Source organism: Chrysemys picta, chromosome 16 (genome assembly GCF_011386835.1).
Source record: "Chrysemys picta bellii isolate R12L10 chromosome 16, ASM1138683v2, whole genome shotgun sequence".
NCBI lineage: Eukaryota > Metazoa > Chordata > Testudines > Emydidae > Chrysemys > Chrysemys picta.
Window position 1 is genome coordinate 31,865,559 of NC_088806.1, and position 21,761 is coordinate 31,887,319.

At 54.1% G+C, this 21,761-nt stretch overlaps 1 protein-coding gene across 50 annotated transcripts in view; it reads left to right on the top strand.

The window, feature by feature from the left end:
* PHLDB1 (pleckstrin homology like domain family B member 1) overlaps nucleotides 1-21,761 on the top strand; it is a 109,184-nt gene that overhangs the window by 81,415 nt on the left and 6,008 nt on the right. For 20 of the 50 annotated variants that reach the window (XM_065570281.1, XM_065570268.1, XM_065570271.1 and 17 more), the window contains 14 exons: nucleotides 130-240; nucleotides 860-949; nucleotides 2,264-2,386; nucleotides 4,083-4,220; nucleotides 5,800-5,979; nucleotides 7,410-7,565; nucleotides 9,408-9,524; nucleotides 9,835-9,937; nucleotides 13,496-13,790; nucleotides 15,560-15,650; nucleotides 15,881-16,027; nucleotides 16,357-16,627; nucleotides 16,922-17,007; nucleotides 18,035-18,064. In XM_065570281.1, the coding sequence (XP_065426353.1) occupies nucleotides 130-240; nucleotides 860-949; nucleotides 2,264-2,386; nucleotides 4,083-4,220; nucleotides 5,800-5,979; nucleotides 7,410-7,565; nucleotides 9,408-9,524; nucleotides 9,835-9,937; nucleotides 13,496-13,790; nucleotides 15,560-15,650; nucleotides 15,881-16,027; nucleotides 16,357-16,627; nucleotides 16,922-17,007; nucleotides 18,035-18,064 (1,938 nt within the window). The other 30 variants (XM_065570305.1, XM_065570313.1, XM_065570311.1 and 27 more) reach the window with 20 other exon arrangements.

A 21,761-nucleotide genomic window follows, 5' to 3' on the forward strand; every position in this document is an offset into this window, starting at 1 on the left:
TGGGAATGGATGGAGGGGCTCCAAATACCTGCCCAGACTGATAAGGCTTCTCCCTCCCGGCCAGCAACTTCTTCCCAAGCTGTCCTGCAGGGCCTGATGCCAGCTCACTCTTGCCTTATTTTCCTTAAGGAGCGGGTGGCTGCATTGGAAAGCCAGGCCAATCACATCCGGCTCCAGGCTGCCCAGGAGTCTGAGCGCCTTGCCAAGGAGAAGAATACCATGCTGCAGCTGCTGCAGAAGGTAACATCCTGGAACCATGCTGGATGGAGAGGGGGAAAGGGGTTCACTGGAGTAGAGTGTGCCAGGCCAGGCACACTCACTAACAGAGTGCACTGCCTTGGGGGTCTGGACCCTGTCTCTGCACTGCTGTGTCCTTCAAGTCCAAATGAGTCCATGTAGCATATGTGCTCTGCTCTCCAGCAAAAGGGTCACGTTACACATTGCCTGTTGGAAACGGAGAGGGCAACTGTGCTGGCACGGCTTGTCATGTCCCTCCCACCTTGAGCCCAGATTTTTCAGCTGGCCTGTATCCAAACACTGCCTCCAATTGGGATCCCAGCTGTACACCCTGCCCCAGGCTCACCTAGTGATAGGGAGAGGGCTGAGAAACCCCTCTGCTTGGGGCTGGGCTAATGCCACTCGTGTAACTGTCACTAGCTGCCTCTGCGTGTGGCTGGGAGAAGAATGGATCTTAGCAGGAACCTCAACGATATGGGTCTCTGTCAATATGGGTGCTGTCAGGAAGGGCCCTAGTGGTTTCTGTGGCTGCCCTGGTGTTGGCCTCACTTTGGGATGTTTTTCAGGACAGCCACTAACTCTCTTGCTATCACCCTTTTTCTCCTTGTTGCTGTGCACTCAGGAGAAAGAGAAGCTTGTTTCCCTGGAGAGACGGTACCATCTTGTTACGGGCGGCAGGAGCTTCCCCAAAACATCATCTGCGCTCAAAGAGGTAACTAGAGGGAAGAGGGATGTTTAGTCACTAGACCTGCCCTCCCTTCGCAGTGCCATGCCTTCCTGGGACTCCAGCTGCCTCGATGGGCCCCTGCCTCTGGCCTCCACGAGGTGTAAACAGTGCTCAGAGTTGTGTGATTGTTGGCACAAATGCCTGAAAGTCCCAGTGCCCTGACAATGAAAACACCTGTCAGCTGGAGAGGGCTCGCTCATTGCAGTGGGGATCCTGTTTCCCTTTGACAGACCCTCCCGGGGGCAGAGCCACCAACACTGTGGAACCAGAGTTTAACCTCTGCATTTGGAGCTGTTCCTTCACACATGGGTTTGCTGTTAGCTGGGTGTGCTAGTCATGCCATGCACCATGGAGATTAGAGACTGGTTCTTACCTGGTTGGCCCCAAACACTGGCAGGGAGAGGAACCTGATCCAGTCTTGGGAGCAGAGCATCATTCCCTGGGTTGCCTTGGACACCTGAAAGGGGGGTGGCCTTTGGCTAACTCACCACAGCCCCCAGACCAGTCTGTGCTATTAGGGTCTGGCTAGCATCCAGTAGCCCAAGAGTGCATGGCATGTGTGAGGATGGGGGTTCTAATGGAAATCTTGCATGGCTGCAGGAGCGTTTCTCAGTACATCCCATTGCTCAGTGGGGACTGCAAGCACCAGCTGGGGCTGGAGTCCCATGTCACGAATCCTTGTTCCATGTGCCGGGGGAAGAGCGTGGCACTGGCTCTGTGCAGGTGCCCAGGATTCTCACTGATGATGCATACCAAGGTGTTCAGCATGGGAGGAGGGGATTGGCCCATTACCCCCTCCACCATCAACTTTATTAAGTACCTTTATTCTGGGGAGGGGCAAAGTGAGCTAGTGGCCGGCTGGCCCTTCCACAGATTCCACCATATTGTGCATGATTGGAATTGGTAGCCAGGTGGGCGTAAGGTGGGAGTGTGTTGATATGGAGACTAGGAGCATCTCCAGGGGAGGGTTGGCTCTACACTGTGGAGGGCACAGACCCTTCTCCTCCCTCCTGTAGTTAGAACTCCCAAGGGCAGAGCTGTGACAATCCAGCCATGGGATATGTGATGCCTGGTGCCTTCAGTCCTGCTACTGAGATGGTCTGCAGGTGAAATCTTCCCTAAGGCTGTGCCATGAAGCTGCAGTGCTCTGTCAGCAGGGATCGGCTGGCTGGAGGCTCCACTAGGCGATGTCCCTGCTTTCTGCCTGAGGCTGTTCAGTTGGGGAGGGATTCCTCTGTGCTGTTTTGATCTCGCTGTTTCTGTGCCTGCTTTGCCCTGATGACCTTTACCCTCCAACAGGAAACCCTTCATATCTCAGAGCCTTATGACCTGTTAGAGGAAACTAAGCCCCAGAATCCCCTGCTAGGGGCAAGCGCTTCCTTAGGCCCTTTCTCCGCCCACTCTTACCCCAAGATGCAAGAGGTAACGAGACTAACTGCACATGCTTGCTTGCTCACTGCTTCCGCTCCCCTGCACAGAGTGGGGCCAGACTGCTATGTGCAGCCATCTTATCAGGGTCTTGTAAATAATTCAGTCGACAGGCAGGCCAGCAGATCTCTTAAATTGGCTTGTGTTGCCATCAGTGACTTAGGCCCCCTGAGATAGGCATGGAAAAGGCTCACTAACAGGGCACCATCAGATTAACAATCGCTTATTTCTCATGCACCTTCAAACACCTGGGATTAACACTCCTCACAGTTGATGCTCTTTAAACTTCATTCAGCTGCACAGCTCTCGTTTCTAGACAGTTTGGCTTCCTGGTTCACTTGCATTGGCACCATACTGTAGTGTGGCTTAAATCCCAACAAAATGCCTTGTACGTGTTTTTCCCTCCCATTCCGCAGACTGCAAGCCTAAAGCTCCCCAACAACATCCCTTTAATTTCTTCTATTTGCCTGTTTGTTTGTTTTCTATTTTTTTTAAATAGCATCAAAGTCTTTGATTTAGAAATAGTGAGAGAGCTGGGAACCGGTTCCAGACCAACTGGCAGGAGAGGTTGGGATTCTTAACTGCAAATTGCTGCCAGTGTCTAAACAGTTTGGGGCTTTGGCAAACATTTCTATTAATGATGCTTGGCAACAGATGCCTGATGCTTCACCCTATCACCTGCGTTGTCTGGCTGGCGACAGCAGGGGGCACTCTGGATGGGTCTCAGGGTCTGCACTGACCCACCCATCCCCTTTGCTGTGTTACTTGGTAAAGGGGGAGCTTGTTCCAATACCACATGCCAATTCCTACCCATCAATTGCTCTTAATTTAGTTGCTTTCCTTGGGCCAGTATCCCAAGAGCTGCGTTTCCCATTGCTACTGTCTCCCCGTGGTGCTGGAGTGGAGCATGTTGGGCCCTTCTGATGGTGGGGTTGCATGTGGATGTTTTGTGTGGTGTGTGCAGTAAAGCTCCGTTATAGGCTGAGTACGGCAGCAGCATGCGGTCCCTTCTCCCACCCGCCTACCACATGTTCCGAAGCAGGCCAGCTGAATCCATTTCCATCTAGCGATCCCTCTGGATCAGATGCTAATTCAGATGCCAAAGGACTTCCAGATTCCCTGTCTCAAACTGTCTCAGGTGGGCACGTTGCAACCAGGTGGCACTAAATGCAGCTAAGCTGCCGTTGGCCCAGTCCTCCAAGTTCCAGGAGAGAGAGAACAGGAGGGCTGGCGACCAGCGGGTGGCACTAGGGAATCCTCAAGCTCTAGTGGAAATAAAGCAGCAGCCTAAAGGCTGTGTACCTTTACCATTTACCTTTACAGTACTAAAGGCTGTGTACCAAATGGCTGTGTACGCCATGGTGGTGAAAGTTGGGAGGTTCCTATTCTGTGGACAGCCAGACAGCCTAAGATAAAGCCAATTACACAGTGGTGTAACTTTCAGAGACTACAAGTCCCAGCATGCTCTGCCCCCATCCAAGTGGCACTCCTGGGATGACAAGTCCTGCCCTGCAGCGCTAGGCCTTGTGTCCCCACAGGCTGCGCCTCTCTCTGGAAGATGAAGTCGGAATGTAAACGAGCTCAGCCACCTGCACTGTGGAGCCTAGGCAGCACGTGTGGAGCTTTACTGCTGTGCCATGGGACCCGTGCATGAGTCTAATTCTCCCCCTTCTCCATCGTGGATTTCTAGGAGTACATGAGGCTGTCTGACGTTTTCAGATTCTACTGCAATGTGTACGGCCCTGACCAGGACACTAAAGCTTCTGCTGTTGCCACTGCTGCTGCTCCACTCGCTTGCTTGCTTGCGGTACCTCCTGCAGCCAATGAGGTACCTGCTCTGAGCATGCTGAGTTTTGCTTACACTGTTTCTGGCTGGGTAGCAAAGCCTGTACTCTAGTAGCTGACACTGAGAGCAAGGTTGTCTTATTGCTCAAGATGGGTCAGGCTGGTGCAAGGGATGGAGCCACCTTGCCATCACCGGTTCCCGCAACGCCCCTTATTGGAGCAGATTGGTTTTGGCTTGGTACAGCCCCCTGGCCTGCAGCTGAACAGGCAGTGAATTCATGCTGACTAGTGAGGGAGGCTGAAATGGTCATTTCTAGTGACTAGGGATCTCTCTCCTCTTATGCTGTAAAATAGAGCGCTTTAGACTCATAGACAGCACTGGGGGGCTAAGTTCCCTCTAAGCTGTGTGGCTGCACAGGAGGTATGTGGACATGCAGACAGGGAGAGGCACCTCTCCGCCAGCCTCGGAGCTGCCAGGGAGAGGCGCCTCTCCCCTGGCCCCAAACTGCTGTGGCGAGAGAGGGCTGGGGGAGTCCTCTCTCCCTGCCACAGCTCCAAGGCAGCCGGCACCCCAAACCCCTCTGCCCCAACCCTGAGTCCCCTCCAACCCCCCAAGCCCCTCATCCCTGAGCCCACCCCAGAGCTTGCACCCCCAGCCAGAACCCTTACCCCCCCCACACACACACAACCTCCTTCTGGCCCTGAGCCCCTTCCTGCACCCCAAACCCCTCATCCCCAGAGCCCACACCCCCAGCCAGAGCCTTCACCCCTCCACATCCCAACCCCCTGCACCAGGCCTGAGCTCCCTCCCAAACCCCGAACCCATCGGCCCCTCACCACACATCACCTCCATATTGGTGCACAAGTTCATTCCGCATATGGATGTAAAAAATTAGAGGGAACATTGCTGGGGGTGGGGTGAATGAGTTAACTCTGTAGTCCTCTGAAGTTGGCTACCTGGGGCAAGGTCCCTCCCTGTTCTCAGTGGAATTCCCCTATGGAGAATTTGACTGCTGGGATCTGCAAGTGAGATATGTGGGATCAGCTTTAGGTTGAATTAGATCTTTGTTACAAAACGACCGTTCAGCTTGGCATAGACAGTCTCAGCTGAATGGCTGGAGTAGCTTTGGGGCTGCGGGTCAGGATTGAGGGGCATCGGCAGAGCCGTGTGGGGGGAGCCCGATACTGAGGTAACTAAGGATGGAGGTGACTTGGCAGAGCAGCCTGGGGAGCCTTACACACTGCCAGCCTGGCCTCTCTCTGGCTCCAGTGGGTGCAATCAGTCCCAGGAGCAATAATAGTTCTGCCCAAAATTAAAAAGTAAAGTGACTCCCCCAGCAGAGCTTATGCAGGTGCCACTTCCGAGGTGCTGCAAGACCTTCAGGTGAGCGGGTGACAGCTGGGCTCAATGCAAATAGCATCTGTTCCTGATGCTGCTCTGTGGAGCTGAGCCAAAAACCTCTGCAGCTTGTCAGGAAGTTAAACTCTTCTAGTGTAATGACCTCCTCTGGGATGGGCTTTGGGGTTGCTGAAGTCCTTGCCTGCTCACCTCTCTGGCTGGCTGGCTCTCATTGCTCTAGTCCTGTTTCCGCTTTTCATTCTGCTGCTTCTCTCTGCCCCAGTACGTGACTGTTGACCAGCTCTCAGGGATTCTGGGCAATGTCAGAGCTGACCTAGGGCTGGCCCCTCCTGCTTCCCCATTGGGCCATCACACTTCAGGCTTCACCCCTCAAGTTGCTTCGTCTGCAGGCTGCCTTCCTTCTCCTGCGCCACCTCTCTCCTCTTCCTTCATCTCTGCTGAGGTTTGTGTCCATTGCATTTCCCTCTTGCCACCCCTCGGGCTTCAGCACCCCCACACTGTGTGCCTGGGATGGGTCCCAGAGAAAGGCGGCCAGGCAATAGGGATCCCTTCTGGCCTGGGATGGAGTCATGCCCAGCACAGACACCACTAGCGTCATCGGCACGTTAGCTTGCCTTGGCGACCTTGGCAAATGCTGAATCATCCATGGAGGCTGATCCATCGCGGTGCAGAACACGCACATGGCTTAGAGGAAGAGCTGGTCCTGCTGCATAATCCCTCCCCAGTGCCACCAGACCAGCCCCTCTCGCCAGCTCTAAAGCCTCAGGACTGATTTAATGTTAAGCTCTCATTTGGCTGTGATGAGGGAGCAGCATGGCTCACCCCTGAGGGTGTGGGTGGGTGGGGGGTGTCCAGCCACAGAAGGGAAGGCAGATGTGGGGCTCCGGGGCCTCTGACCCACAAGCAAGCATCCCGCACTGCCATGTCAGTCCGCAGGGTGGGGGAGACAGGCTGGGATCCCCAGGTTCCTTCTCTCACTGCAAAGCAGAATTGTGTGCTGCTCCCCTGCCCTGCCCAGTGCCCTCATCACAACACTCAGCTGGAGGAGGAGCTAGGACTGGCAGCAAAGGGGAGCAGACCCAGCAAGAGGACTGGTAAGTGGTGAGAGTTCATGGCCTAGGACTGTGTTTATGCCAGGGATGTCTGACATCTTCCTGCGTGTGCAGGATCCCTTGTGAGCCCTGCAGCATGCCATGAGTGGAGGGGGAAGGAATGACACCCTTTTGAGCCCCAAGCTGTGGGTATCTACTCAAAACAATCTGTCCCAATACTCCTGGGTTCAAGGGGGGTTTGAGAATACGTCTCCATCCCAACCTCGACCCTGCTGCACGGTTGCTCTGCTTTGCTACAGCTCTAGGGTTAAGCAGGAGTAGCTGTCTGCACAGCTCCCATTGCAAGTGTTGGTGCTGTGCGTCCCCTCCCTGCCTGTGTCCCCTGCTGCCTTTCATTCATCTCAGCCCCTCTGTGAGGACTCACAACGCTCCCACAGGGCTTTCCTGCCACATCTAGATGGTTTCACTGTAAGCCATGCAGACTGGGGTTGAGTGGCTTTCCAGTGCTCACATTAGTGCCTGCTGCTCTCGCTCCTTGATGATGGGGTTGGGGGTGGAAGATCCTGGAGCTGTTGTCAGCACAGTGCTGGGGTTTGGCTGCAGATGAAGGGTCCCATGTTTTAATTCCCAGGAAGAAAGGGATGGAGCCAGTTTGGGACCCTGGTGGGCTGTAGGGAGCACTGGGTTCTGTTTCCCTCTCCCCACATCCAGGTCCCTGGTCTGAGCATGCAGGGATGGTGCAGGGTTTCTCTGTTTCTCATTCCCTCACTGTTTCATCCTCCTTCCCTCCCCTCCTGTCTCTCACACCCTCTCTCTTTAGATGGAGAAGCAGCTTCAGGGGGGCCCAGTGCAGCTTTCTGCCCTGGATTTAGAGAAGTGGTACATGGCTCATTTCGAGGCCTCCTCCCCTGCCTCTCCTCACTCCTCCCCTCCTCCTCTTCCTGCTAAAGCTCACTCTTCTCGAAAGCTGTTCCAGGTAATTGCCCCACCCACTTCCCATCTCCGGGCCCTGCAGGGGTGGACAGTTATGGCCTTTTGGGTGCTCACAGGCTGCAGGGTTGGGATCACAGAGGTGCCTGGGGAGGGGGCTGTTGGCAGCAAGGCCGGCTGCAGCTGGACTCAGCCAGTTAGATTAGTGAGACTGATCACCCAATAAGGGAGTTTCCGAGCTAGGGATGTTCTGAGTCCCTTCCCAAAACCGGCTGGGATGGTGGGAAGACACAGGTAGTGTGACCCGGATTCCCAGCTAGTGTCAATTGACTTAGCTCCCATGAATCAATGGAGCCAATTTGCACCCGCAGTGGATTTGACCCAGAAGTTGGTTGTTGCTTTGATTTCCCACTGCCTGGCTGGGTCCGTTACTCTCACAATGTTGCAACTGGCGATTTTGGGGGAGAATTATCAGCTCAGGGAAGTATTTATTATTATTTATGCCATGTCATGCCGGCACATGGTGCTTAACAGATGCATTAAAGAGACTCTCCCTGCCCTGTTTTGTGTAATTTAGGACTCGTCTCCACAGAACACAGAATCAAAGTAATGAAATGATTTGTAGTTCACTTTTAGCTACTCCACTGCAAGTCTGTGAGCCCCAGTGCCAAGTGAGAATGAATTTAATGGATTATTTATCTGTGTAAGACCTGTTGCAATAGCTGCTCATGCAGATTTTCCCTTGGGGAACTGATGGTTCAGGTTACAGCCCCTTTAGTTAATTGGGTTCCAGACCAGCCCTTGATCTCAGCTGAGGAACAATAATCTGTTGAATGACACTGAGTGTGGAGAGAAGTCCCCGCAGTAAAAGGCTCCCGCAGTATACCACAAGGCCCAGGCACCAAACCCCAGGAAGTGAGAGCTGACCCTCCCATGTCCAAGTCCGCTGCATGCCGCAGCAAGCTTCTTTAGTGCCTGGGGCTCTGCAAAGGAACCAGAGGAGCAGCTCTGGGAAAGTCTGAATCCTTGCTCTGTACCTGTGCATGTGCCATTCCATCTTGGTGGGGGTTGTACTCGGGTTTGTAGAGAGGTGACGGAACACAACCTTATGGGCTCTGTGCTCACTCTCAATGAGTCCAGCTCACAGGAGCTCAGCTGCTGAGTCCAGAAGTTGCTTTTGCTCCAGGTTGGGACACCGGTCTCCTCACCAGGGGTAAAGGCTCTGCTATTGGAATAGAGTGTAAGGCAACCTAGAGGCCAGTTTGCTCTCACTTGGTTGTCTCAGCCTTTGAAAGCAAGTGTGAGTCAGAGACACTGCACCTTGAATGAAACACAATCTCACTGTAACTGGGTCTCTTCTCACTGTAACAGTGGGAGTTGGTTTTCAGAAGGGCAGGTGTTTGCTCAGAGAGGGCACGTTCCTGGGCCCTGGGTATTTTGTACCCTAAGCAGCAGCTGGCCAGCATGGGGCACATTCAAACAAGATGGAGCAAAGCCCTGGGGAATATCCTGTAGGGAAGGAGCCTGTCCTGAGGGACTGGGGCTGAAGGGACGGAACAGAGATTAGCGTTAACTCTACTGCTGTTAGCAAGCCGGGCCCTCAGGCAGCTGCTGTCTGCACATGCGTCTTATATGTTGAGAAGATGCAGATCCTTCAGGTAGATCCAGGCTGCCAACTTATCAGATCCCATTTTATCCTCCTGTTGCTACTTGGGCTCCTTTCCCCTCTCGCTGCCCCTTTAGGGGTTGAAGTGGTTCAAATGCCATAAATCCTTGTTACGGATGCTGATGGCTAACCATCAATTCTCCCTAAGCCTCAGCCAGTCCACAGGGTCCTGTGCTGTGCCCTTCATCTGCCCTTTTTAGTCATGTCTGTGTTTGTGTCCAGGTCTATCGTGCTAAGATGGACAGCGACACCGGCAGCACCCTCCCACGCACAAAGAGCGGGTCTGCATCATCCTCGCAGCTCAGTGTGGCCACGTTGGGACGCAGCTCCTCCCCAAAGGTATGTACTCGGGGGGGCTGCAGGACCAGCATCGTCACTCATTCCCCAAAGGCAGGGCTTGTTCCAATCCATTGACTTTGGGGGTCCTGGGCTCTTGGGCTGCAGGAAGATAGTTGGGAGACAGTCTGGAACCCTGACTTGACGCCCTTTCACAGCAGTACAGCAGGTTGATCTGTTAATATCTCCATCAGCCAGACTGTTTATAACTAAGGCCCTTTACTGCAGTTTGAGCCCATGAGCCAGAGACTGGGCATCCCACAGGGGCACAACCCACAGGGGCTTCTTCATCCTTGTCTTTTCACATCCCTAGGGTCCCCTGCACCCACAGAATGGCACAGGTAGCCTGCCACGGAACCTGGCAGCCACACTGCAGGACATCGAGACCAAACGCCAGCTGGCCCTGCAGCAGAAGGGTAAGTACCTGCTCCAAAGGCATCCCACAGGGGGTGGGATTCAACCTGCCCAGGGAGTGAGAGGAAGATACTCCTACCGAGGTGCTCCAGACTGCTGAGTAGTTTCTGTGGGAGCTGGGGTTGCTCTGCCCTTGCTTGTGCCCTGTGTCCTGCACAAATATCTCTGCTCGTTATGTGTTACTGCTAGCTGTGGTTCATTAGACATCCTGTCTGGGGAACTCCGAGGGCCTTTCTCATGCAGTGGGAGGAGGAGAAACACCCACTTGCCTGGAGCTTTTACTACTCTGCTCTCCTGAACGATGCAGGCCCAGACCATGATCCAGTCTGGCTGTGCGTCGCAAACCCAGGAGGCTCTGGTGGTGCAAACAATTGAGAGGGGGAGGGATAGGGAGGGTTCCCACCGATCTGCCTCTGGAGGGAGGGTTGGCTTAAGATAAATTGTCTCTTTGTGAGAATGGTCCTGGGTCTCTCGCTCCCTGGGCTGGAGTTACCAGAAACTCAGCAAGTACCCAGCCCAGGTTGGGGAAATCCGAATCCGAATCCACTGGGGAGCTTCTGCAACTCGTGCTGAGCTGAGCCTCATGTACTGCACCTGCCTCCCAGGTGCTGGGGGACCAGTTTGTGGCAGGAGGGAAGGATGAGAACACCTGGGGGCCACAATTGAAACAGAACAATGATCTAGGTTGCTATAAGCCCCTCTCACTCCAAGGGGTGTGTCAGGCTGCTGCCTATGCCACTGGCTTTGGAGTCTGGAGCAGTAGCTGGGTCCATCTTTGGAAGGGTGATGGGCTGAGTTCCCCAGCTGGGATTTGAACCTGTTTCCCGGGAGTCAAGGTGTCTTAGCTGATGCTTGGCCCCTGCAGCCATAAACGTGTCCAGCATGAGGTGGTCTCTACTAATGGGGGAGAGGAAATGAAGGAGTAAGGTTCCACGTCAGGCCTTTTGACAACCTTGTGACTTTAATATGACTGGTCAAGTCAGCTGGAGTAGACCACGAGGATCATGGGAAGGGGAAAGGTCAGGACTCTCACAGGTGGGTGGGGGGATGTCATCACTGAGTTGTCACATGCTGCTTTGCTGTACGTGAGCAGCATTGGCCTGTCTGGCCCCAAGCGCTCAGTTCAGCTGGCAGTTCCCAGGCTCTGTCCATGCTGGGCCCTGGTCATGCTCCAGCATGGCTGTTGCTAGCAGTTGCTGTGACCCATGGCACAAGGCTGTCTTGCCGGAGAGCCCAGCTAGGCCTTTAGCAGTTTGGCAGGATTCTCAGAGGAAGAACTCCCATCAGTGGTAGACCCAGCCATGTTGGGCATCCTGCTGCTAGCCCAGCAGTGCTCCCAACAGATGTCATCTTGCGACTTGGTTGCAATCCCTCTGACCCTGGTGAGATCTGTTAATTGGCAAGACAATAGCATGGTCCTGCAACACAATGAAATGTGGCAGGTCCCATCTGCCCACAGTAACCGTGCCGGGCTGCCACTTCCTGCAGCATGGCTGTTCGAACAGTGTAGATGAGACTAAAACCTCAGCTAACCCAGCAGCAGCCACAGGGAGCAGGCAATGCCCAGGGCCGTTGTGCAGGAGAGGAAGAAGCCAGGAGCCTGCCAGGTTTGGTTTGTCTCTGACACGGATATTGTGGCTTTCTCATGGTCTCTTGCTTTTCCCCTCTGTCCCCTCACCCCCAGCTCCACACGGTGCATCTCCAGCTATTACACTCCCAGGAGAGCCCTTGCAGCCAGGTGATGTGTCAGGTAGAGACTTGGAAAGGCTAGGACTCCTAGATCAGCCCCTTAGGCAGCAGCATGGCTGTGTGGTTCAAGAAGACACCTGATGTCATCTGCCAAGGGTGGGGAGGAGGCACAGACCCAACCCCAAGGCGTCAGTGTGTCTGTGAGTCCGTCTGCTAGCAGCGCCAGACAAACTGGCCAGATGCTTCTAGGACATCTTCCCCCAAGAGCATCCCCAGCTGTGTCCCAAAGGGGAGGTCTCCAGCTTGCACTTGGGAACCAGCTTGTTTTCCCCTGGCATTAGGGGCTGGTGCTGACTGAGGTGGTGGCTTGTTCCTGACCAGCCCAGGGTTTCCCCTGCATCAGAGAGGGAAAGCCCTGAGCATTTTTCTCCCCCATAGGCCATGTCAGCCAACATCTTTCCTACTTTGGTCAAATGAGCTCTGCAGGACCCTGTCTGCCTCCTCTTCCTCCACAGCAGCTGTTTGCTCCTTTCGGTGCCTGTGCCTGCCATGCAAAGCGCCAAAAGCTGGAACTCCTTCAGGAACCTGCTGCCTGGTCCTTCTGCCTCCCTGCATCCCCCTCTCCCTGCTGCACCCCCAAAAGCCCCACCGAGCACGCGAGCAGTTGTGTGGATTTGGAAAACCTGGTATCAGGCTGCCTGGTCTATGAATGCTTTGCCCAGCCCTGCCAGACTGATGCATGCACCCTCCCCTTGCTGCCTCTGCTCTGAGTGCCTGAGGGGATGGGCTGGAGGCCAGGGGAAGGTAGAGGCCCAGCTGGGATGGTCCGTACAAGCTGGGAACCTTGAAGGTTGGATCTGGCTATGTGCATTTTTGGCAGGAGGGAGGAGTGGGTAACTGGAAAAGGTGAGGAGCCCCTTGAGGAGACACACTGGGAGCTTCCAGTGCATCCACCAAGTGACCCAAGAGCACAGAATGGGAGTGGGGTGTGCCGTCGGTGGCCCGTGGTCAGACCTGCCTGATTCCGGTCTCGCTGCCAGCTCCCAGATGGGAATTAGAGCTGGGCAAAGTCGCCATGCAGCAGGGCTGCTGCAGCTGCACAGTGGTGGCAGTGGCTCCGACTCCTCAGGGTGAGCGACTTTCCAGGGAAGCCCTGGTTCCTTGGCTGCTGCATGGTAGCAATGTGCCTCCTGCCCAGAGACCAGGCTTATCCCTGGCTCCTCACATGCACAGCAGGGAATTCCCTTTGCCTTCAGACTCTGCCACCACTGCAGTTCAAATCCACATTTCTCTCTATCCCACTTACTCTACGTTCCCACAGTGCTGCAAAGGGGCTGCCGCAGGAAGGGGGCTGTAAAGGGGTTTGGGTCATGGGTGGGGGAATTCTCGGGAGACTTAGTGTGCTGCTTCCCCTTTGGCTGAACAGGCAGAGATGAGGAGACAGGGACATGTTTGCACTGGGAAACGGATGGGCACGCACAGTGCTTAGCAGGGTGCATATTCTCACACTTGGATGGATGTCATAGGAGATTCTCTGCTCACCGTCATTAATGCTCTGATAGGTGTGGACATAGACATGGACACTTAAACAAATGGCCACATGCTTGTATTTCCAATCGCGCGCTACGCAGACTTCGTCCATGACAGCTGGATGCACTGGGCGGTTCAGACTCGTGCCTTCCTGGCCAGAGATGGCCCAGTAGCAGAAGTTTGGTGTGAGCCATGAGCCCCGGGTAGTCACGGTGCTGGGCACAGAGTGCAGGCTGCTTGAAGGCTGCCTGCCAGTGCCCAGGCCATAGCTCCAGTAGCCAGTCAGGCCCCCTCCTTACCCCTGGTGATCTGCCCTCTGTTCTTCTTCCCTTGGGGTACAGGGCAGCAGGTGATTGAGGAGCAGAAGCGGCGCCTGGCGGAGCTGAAGCAGAAAGCGGCTGCTGAGGCACAGTCCCAGTGGGAAGCCCTGCACGGGCAGCCTCACTACCCCCCTTCTTCCTACCCTCCGCTCATGCATCACTCCATTCTCCATCATCATCCTCCCCATGGCATCGGGCACCGGGCCGAGGACATGGACCACGCCTATGACACACTCAGCCTGGAGAGCTCAGACAGCATGGAAACCAGTATCTCCACTGGTGGCAACTCAGCCTGCTCGCCTGATAACATGTCCAGGTAATCCGGGCGCCTGCACTCTGGGCAGCCTGCGGAGGGGAGGGATGCACACGGGCTGGTCCCTGTCCTGACAACAGGTGATGTGAAGAGAGTCTGCCCCATTCAGGAGAGACCTCAGCACATTCCAGATGCCTGGCCTGGCCTGGCCTAAGGGGGCAGCCAGCTGGCTTGGGGCTGAAAGCCTTTCACCACAGGGCTGCCAGGTTGGTAATGAGCAAAGCATGTCCAGTGGCCTCTGCATGAGGTGAACTGGGTGGAGCTCAATGAACCTAAGGTGCCTACGTGCCTAAGGTCTCTGATGGGCATTTACTCTGGGCGGCTAGCACCTACCATAGCTCACACTTCTGTGGCAACGCTATTTTTAGCAAATTTGCTAGATGAGAGCTAGTACAGGCGCATCTACTCGAGCGGAGAATCACCCCCCACACACATCCAGCTCAAGTGTAGACATACCCTAAGTGCTGGGGGCAGGGACCTGGTCACTAGGGGGAGGGAGGGCTAGTTAATAAGTGCAGGGGCCTACAGTTTCACTGGGTTGACAGATAAGCCATTTGTGAGCATTTCTGACAACTTCATTGCAGCCACCTTCCATCATCCATCCCACACACACCCCAGCCCCGCTCCCCTGCTCTGAGACTCCCCAAACTCCTCAGCACTCGTCTCAGAATCCTTGGGCAATAACAGCCTCCCCCAAGCTGATTGTTGGGGGGCTGGATGAGCCTGGTGAAGCTTGAGGCTAGCTCCCCTTGCTCTGCCCAATACGAGAGCCTGACTCACAGGTGTTGGGAAGCTACTGTGCTGGGCTGTGCACAGCAGCCATGCAAGCTGGGGATTTACTGGCTTGTGTATGCTCTTCGGGAAGGAATCCAGAGCTCAGGCGTCAGTAAAATCATGAATTCTGTCTGGGGCTCTGTCTGCTCTGCAGCAGGGTGTTGGCAGACAAACAAGCCCATAGAGCTTATTCATGTTAATTCTGTCGGTGTCTGTGGTGATTGGTGGTGTGAGGTGATCCTGTGGCAGACGCAGTGTTTAGAGGCAGCTCTAGATGTCTGAGAGGCATTGGGCTGGGGCAGAGCAGGCGATGTGGCCCTGTTTGATCCCCCAGGTCACCCTCTACAATGAATCCCTGACTGCAAACAGACCCCAATAAAACCCATGGCTGGCACAGTGTTCTGCACCCCAGATCCAGGCCCCTCCCTCTCAAGCGAAAGGAGAATTTCCATGAGCTGTTCCAGGGCCTATATATCCCCTGGATTAGTGTAAGCCCTTTGAGACAGAGGTTGTCTTCCTTCGGGCACTACCATAATACACTCATGCAGATTTCCCTGGATGTCAGGTGAACGATCCATGTGTGGATGTCTCCCTGAGGAAGGGACATGCTCCCAAAATGTGTTTGTGGGCCCCTGCTGGGGCTGAGACAGAGATGGGAGTGCAGTGTCCAAGTGCAGAGGGACTCATCATAGCTCAGGACAAAAACCTACACTTCCTCCACAGAGTAGATGCCACTGCCAGTTAATCCCTGAGAGCCCTTTCTGTGAAAAATCATTCCCTCACCGAGGTCTGGCTCACTAGCCTTGGCTCTTTGAGTTCTCAGGGAACTGGGAGTTTGCTTGGCCCTGCTGCCTAACCAGTGCCCAGGGGTGGGCGAGCATGGGATTCCTAACTGCCATCCTTTCCTGTAAGGAGACACTCTCCACCTGTGTGGAGCAGCCAGGCTCCTGGCCCAAGCGGGGATTGCAGGCTGTGATGGTATCAGCTTTGTCTTGCAGTGCCAGTGGGGTGGAGGCAGTGAAGATCGAGGAGATGGAGAAGATGCTGAAAGAGGCCCATGCAGAGAAATCTCGCCTGATGGAGTCACGGGTGAGTGGGTCTGTATGCCAATGCTAGGGAGCTACACTCAGAGCATTCTCACCCTCTTGTTTATGGGGATGCGGAAGCTTTCAGGGAGAGGGGATCCAGTCTCCAGGGCTGTCAGCCATCCACTGTCACACCCACAAATCCTGCATCATTGAGTAGTGCCTCTGGAAGCTAGTGCCGGGCATGGGGTAGGAGGGCAGAGAGGGGATCTTGCCATGTCCTTTACTTGGCAGGAGCGGGAGATGGAGCTGCGGCGACAGGCCCTGGAGGATGAGCGCAGGCGGCGGGAGCAGCTGGAGCGGAGGCTGCAGGATGAGACGGCTCATCGGCAGAAGCTGATTGAGAAGGAGGTCAAGATGCGAGAGAAGCACTTCTCCCAGGTGAGAGCGGGATGTGGAGGAGGGCTGAGCAGGGGATGAGGAGGCAGTCCTTTTCCCATCTGTCTCTGGTGTTAAGGAGGCTGCATGGTGCCGTTTCAGCCATAGACCTAGCATTCATGAATGCATGGAAGGTGCCACCTGTCATGTAGTTCTCTTGGGTCTGATGTTGGAGCATCTGGGGCTGAGGGGTAGGGACAGGATCAAGGTCTCTTGTCCCCTTTTGAGACTTAAGAGGGTGACACATCTGGTGGCAGCATCTTGGATGCTACGAGTGCCATGGGGCCTGTGTTGGCTAAGTGCTCAACTCTCCCACTTCCTTTACTCTCAAGGGCGGCGACTGCCATTGGGGTGGCACTGATGAGGCTGCGTTGCTTCTCCAGGCACGGCCCCTGACCAGGTATCTCCCCATCCGCAAGGAGGATTTCGACTTGAAGACACATATTGAGTCCTCAGGCCACAATGTGGACACCTGCTATCATGTCATCCTGACCGAGAAGATGTGCAAGGGCTATCTGGTCAAGATGGGTGGCAAGATCAAATCCTGGAAGAAGCGTTGGTTCGTCTTCGACCGTATGAAACGCACAGTCTCCTACTATGTCGGTAAGAGCACCCCACTGCTGCCTGACTGCTCCCCAGTCTCTATACAAATACCCCACCCCACCCACCCGCCACCAGTGGTGTATTTAACCCTCAGAAGGACTCATCACATTCATGTCACTGACAGGGTGTCTCAGGACTCTCTCTTCTGCTGTGGCTGCCAGAATCCCTGGCTCTAGCTAACCCATGTGGTGTCTGGCTCAGTTCCAGCTGGGAACCAGCCTCCACCCTCGTCTTGCTGCCTCCTCCTCTGTGAAGCCTGGTGCTTACAGAGCCTTGCCTTTCTCTCTCATGCAGATAAACATGAGACAAAGCTCAAGGGAGTGATCTATTTCCAAGCCATAGAGGAGGTTTATTATGACCATCTCCGCAGTGCTGCTAAGGTGAGGCTTGGGTCCTGTCCGTGGTGTGGGCTGGGGGAGGGGATGGGCTGGCTGGTTAATGCTGTCCCAGGACGGGGGTCCTCTAAAATACAATGGTGCAAGCACTGCTTTACAGCACTGGGCCGCAAGAAGCAACATTCTGGGGCAACAGGATCCCATGATGAAGCCCATTTGCATCACAATACCCACCCCAGTGGTAAGTCACAGCAGTGTGATGTGTCGTGGGCCCCTGGGAGCCACAGATGTCCCACAAACCCCAGACTCACCCCATTGTAGCCAGCAGGGCCCAGGCCCTTGGCACCAGAAGATGTGCCGCTCTGGGCCAACAGGACAGTTGCAGAGCCTGTGCTCTAGAGCCTCTCCCACCCCCAGGGATGGGTGGGATTAGTTACTGCCAAAGCTTCCTGGAGTCCAAATCAGGTTGTGGCCAGTGGCCCAGATGCCAGAAATAGCCTTAATGCTGCCCATTGTCCAGGTCACTGCTGCTCTCTCCACCAAGGGGTGGGTGACTCTGCCAGAGGTTCAGCTGGCATGGGGTCTGGACATGGCTGGGAAGGGGTGTTACCTCCCGGCACGTGGAGGCCTGTGCTGGGGCAGCTCGCCCAGCACTGTGCGCTGAATCCTCTAGTACAGCCTGAGCCATCTCCCTCCTATCTGCGGGGGTAACTCCAGCAAGCACTCCCTGTCTGTCTGCTGGGAGATAATAAATCGAGCATGTGGACATAGTTAAATGTCTGACAGACAGTACAATGCCAGCACTTGGGCTGCTAGTATCTCCCTGGACGTTGCAGAGTCTTGGCCCTCCAGGAATGAGTGGGCAACAGGCCGAACTACCTCTGGGACCTCGTTTTCTGCAGCTTTCCCCAGAGCAATACGACCGTCTGGAGACCTCTGCATGCACAGGCCTGTCCTCACAAATCTTACTGCATAGAAAGCCGGGCAAGTGTAACAGTATCTGAACCCAGGGCAGGCTGAGCTCTTTGTCTATTTCTCTCTCTTTTTCCCCCCCCTCCTCCTTCCTATCCAGAAAGGACTTTTCAACCTCAGCCTAGCAAATGTATGTATCCTGCCCTCCGGGCTCTGCTGTGCCAAGCACTAACCCTGCTTTCACAACGGGTTCCCTTTAACCCTTTACTGCCAGGAGTGCTCTAACCTGCGCTGTGTTGGTACTAACAGCAGAACCCTCAGGCTGCTAGTCCTGGGACCAGAGAACCCTGGGGTTCAGGTGCAACCAGAACCAGCCTTGTTCCTTCAGAAAGCCCATGCGCTCAGCCGCCTCTCTCTCTAACCTAACCACACCAGCTCCCCCCCTCCCCCTACCTTCCCTCACTTCCATCTCCAAACCCCTCTTCCTGGGGGATGGTGCCTTGAGGCAATAAAGTGGCTGCAAGTGCCTTTGGAGTCCCTGGGGAGTGATGATGCAGACTTTGCAGGGGTGAAGGCCCTTTCCATCCCTGGAACCTTGGAGCAGCTAGCAATGCTCCATCAGCACTGAACAAGCTGTCAGGCACCAGCCCATGGGGTGCACAACAGCTGGTCCCCCCTCACCATGAACATAGCTGAGCTCTGGGGCCCCCAGTGACTGGATGAGCAAGGCCCAAACTCAGTGTGTTTTTAACATGTGACTCACCTGAGGGGAGAAATTTCTCACTTTAAAACCAAAGTTGTGAAAGCTGCTACTGGCAGGGTGGTGAAGCAGGGCTGCATTGAGCTCTCTGTTAAGCCCACCCATTATAGTTTTGCTGGCTGGCTTTAAAATTAGTAATAAGTGTGGAAAAATAGCTACCAGTGTCCACCTCTGAATTCCAGCAGCCTTCACCCGGTGCCAAAGGAGAAATTTCAGCTAGAATCTGCTATGGGGAAATGAGGAAAATGGATGTAGCAGTATCTGGAAGCACATGTTGCGGGGGGCAGTAGCAAGAGGCAGCATAATTCTATCTGAAGATAATGCAGCCTGCTGCAAGCCCAGGAGAGTGGAACCACCAATGACCCCTTGAAGGTGAAGAAGCTGCCACTGCTGTTGGGCTGAAGGGAAGGTAGTGTGACTCCAGGAGCAGGCATGACTAGGCCCTGAGCCACCTGCCAGCAGAGTTGATTGAAAAGTCCTGTTGGCCTTTGACAGAGCTGGAGAGTCTCATATGCTGCAGAAGGGAAACATCTCTTTACTTTGCACTGAGCTGTAATTCCATGCTGGCAGCATGGGGGGAACTCTTTTCAGCACTGTCGTCCCTGGGGCTGCCTATGGCTGCAGTGGGAGTGTCTGGCTGACTTCGACAGCTTTCTGAATGAAATGAGTGACTTTTCAGACCCCTGGTATAGTGGAGCAGGGTTCAGATACTCAAGGCTGGGGTCACAGAAGAATCCTATCCAAGCCTGAGGGACAACCATCAGGCCCTTGCATCGCTGTGAAACACTCAAAATCTGAAATCCCACAGGGCTGGCTCCAGGTCTTCATTCTTCTGAGGCCACTGTACTGAGTTCCATGCAGGTCACTCCATGGGGGTGTGTCTTGGATGAGATCTTGAAGCCCAAGGGCCATTCCATTCTGCCTGGACCTCCATCTGCAAACATCACGTCTTCAGTTTCTGCCTTCTTATCTCTGCCTCATTGCAGAGAGCAAGGGAAATCGGTAGGGATGAGCACAGAAGACAGCAGAGCCATGTCTGAGGAGAGCATGGTGGCAAGGAACTGCTAGGGCAACAACCCAGAGGAAAATGGACAGCCCTGTTTCTCCTTGGGAAGCCTGAATAGCATTTCCCTAGCTGGAGAAGACAAGACTGGGGAGGTGGTGATAAGAACTGTCTGGTGGAAGGAGGTGGGGCTCTCACCTGGAGCCCAAGGAAGGAAGTCAAACAGAGGGAGACAGAGTTTGAACCCAGGAGTTCACTACAGCCTGCCTAGGCTCGGGGCTTACCAGAATGGGCTGTGCTTCAGGTCTCTGTGCTGCCTATGCGGAGTTCTAGCTGACTAATCAAGCCAAGTATTTGGACTCTATGGGAATGTCAATGCAAATGCTTGTCGAGGTACGTTCATCCCTGAGGAGCTGACGAGTCTCTGGCAGGGGTCTGCCTTGGGTGAACTCACTGAACAGAGCTCACAGGGTGAGGCAGGAGTGCTGCAGGCCCATAGGTTCAGCCTAAGGAGGCGGTGAAACTGGCTTACCCTAGCAGGAGAGTGAGTCTGACACACTGAAGGGGTTCCTCCTAGAGTCCATTCCAAAGGTGAGGCCGTAGCACAGATTCTATGGATCTGTGACCCCTTTACTCAGCGGTTACGGTGCTCATCTGTGATGGGGGGACCCTGCTTCAATATCCCCCTCTGCCTGGTTAGGAGAAGGGATGTGAAGGGGGACTGCCCAGGTGAGTGCTCTAAGCTATGGGCCACAGAACTGTGGGAGATCTCCCTCATGCTTGCCTCTTGAAGCTGTTCTACTGGGCTTAACTATTTTTTGGGCCAGCCTATTGGAAAGACTCCCTCTATAGTCTGGTGATTAACCTCTGTGCCTAGTGTGTGGGAGCTGCTGGTTCAAGTCCCCCACTGGCCTGTGGAGAGAGCTCTCCACTAGCCCAGATACAGGCTCTGGTCATTGGTGTACGTAGTGCTTATGGGCCTCCTGACTCTTGCCTCTTGAAGTCGTTCCACTTGATTTAACTATTCTTCGGGCCAGGCCAAAAGCCAGAGTCACTCTTTAGTCCAGTGGTTAGGGTACTAGCTTGGGTTGTTGGAGAGCCTGGTTCAAATGTTCAGCAGGCGTTTGCACAGGGATTTCCTGCCTCCTCAGTGATTGCCCTTTGGGGTGGAACATCCATGTCTGAACCCCCTCCCTTTCTCAGGAGGCCACTGTCACCTTTGGACAGGGAGGGGATTTAAACAGGGCTTGCCCATCTCTGACTCTCCCTGAGAGGTGGGAGATCCCAGTTCACACCCCTCAGCAGAGAAGGGGAGTGACCTGGGGTCTGCCACAGCCTGGGTAGCTAGCCTCTGGGGACAAAAGAGTGATTTGGGTCTTTTGTATGGCCACCATTACTCATTAATTAAACCAGCAAGAGCTGCTCTGTATAGTCCACTGTCAATTTACAAGGGCCTGCACCTCAGGCACCAGACCCCCTCCACCGAGGTAGACAGGGAATTTGAACCAGGGTCACTCACATCCCAGAGAAGTGCTCTAACCCCCCCTTACCATCAAGAGCTGTGGAGGCAGACTTTGGCCCATTTATTATGTAGTTAAAGTGGACCAGTGTCAATAGAAAAGACTGAGGGAACCCTATGTCAGAATACCTCCCAGGTTGGCACTTAGGCCCTTCACATGAGAGGTAAGGGAGCCTGCTTCAAATCCCATCTCAACCAAGCACAAAAGGGATTTGAACCAGCAATTCACCCTCCCTGCTGGGGGAAGTACCCCAACCACTGGAGTACAGCAGGATTCAATGTAGGTTCTAGCCCAATTACTGTTGAGTAGGGCTGTCAATGAATTGTAGTTAACTCACATGATTAACTCAAAAAAATTGCAATTAAAAAAAATTAATTGCGATTAATTGCACTTACTAGAATACCAATTTAAATTTATTAAATATTTTTGGATATTTCTATGTTTTCAGTATTGATTTCAATTACAACACAGAATACAATGTGCACAGTGCTCACTTTATATTATTTTTTATTACAAATATGTACAGTAAAAATGATTTTAAACAATAGTATGAGGTGAATTGAAAAATACAAGTACTGTAGTGCAATCTCTTTATTGTGAAAGT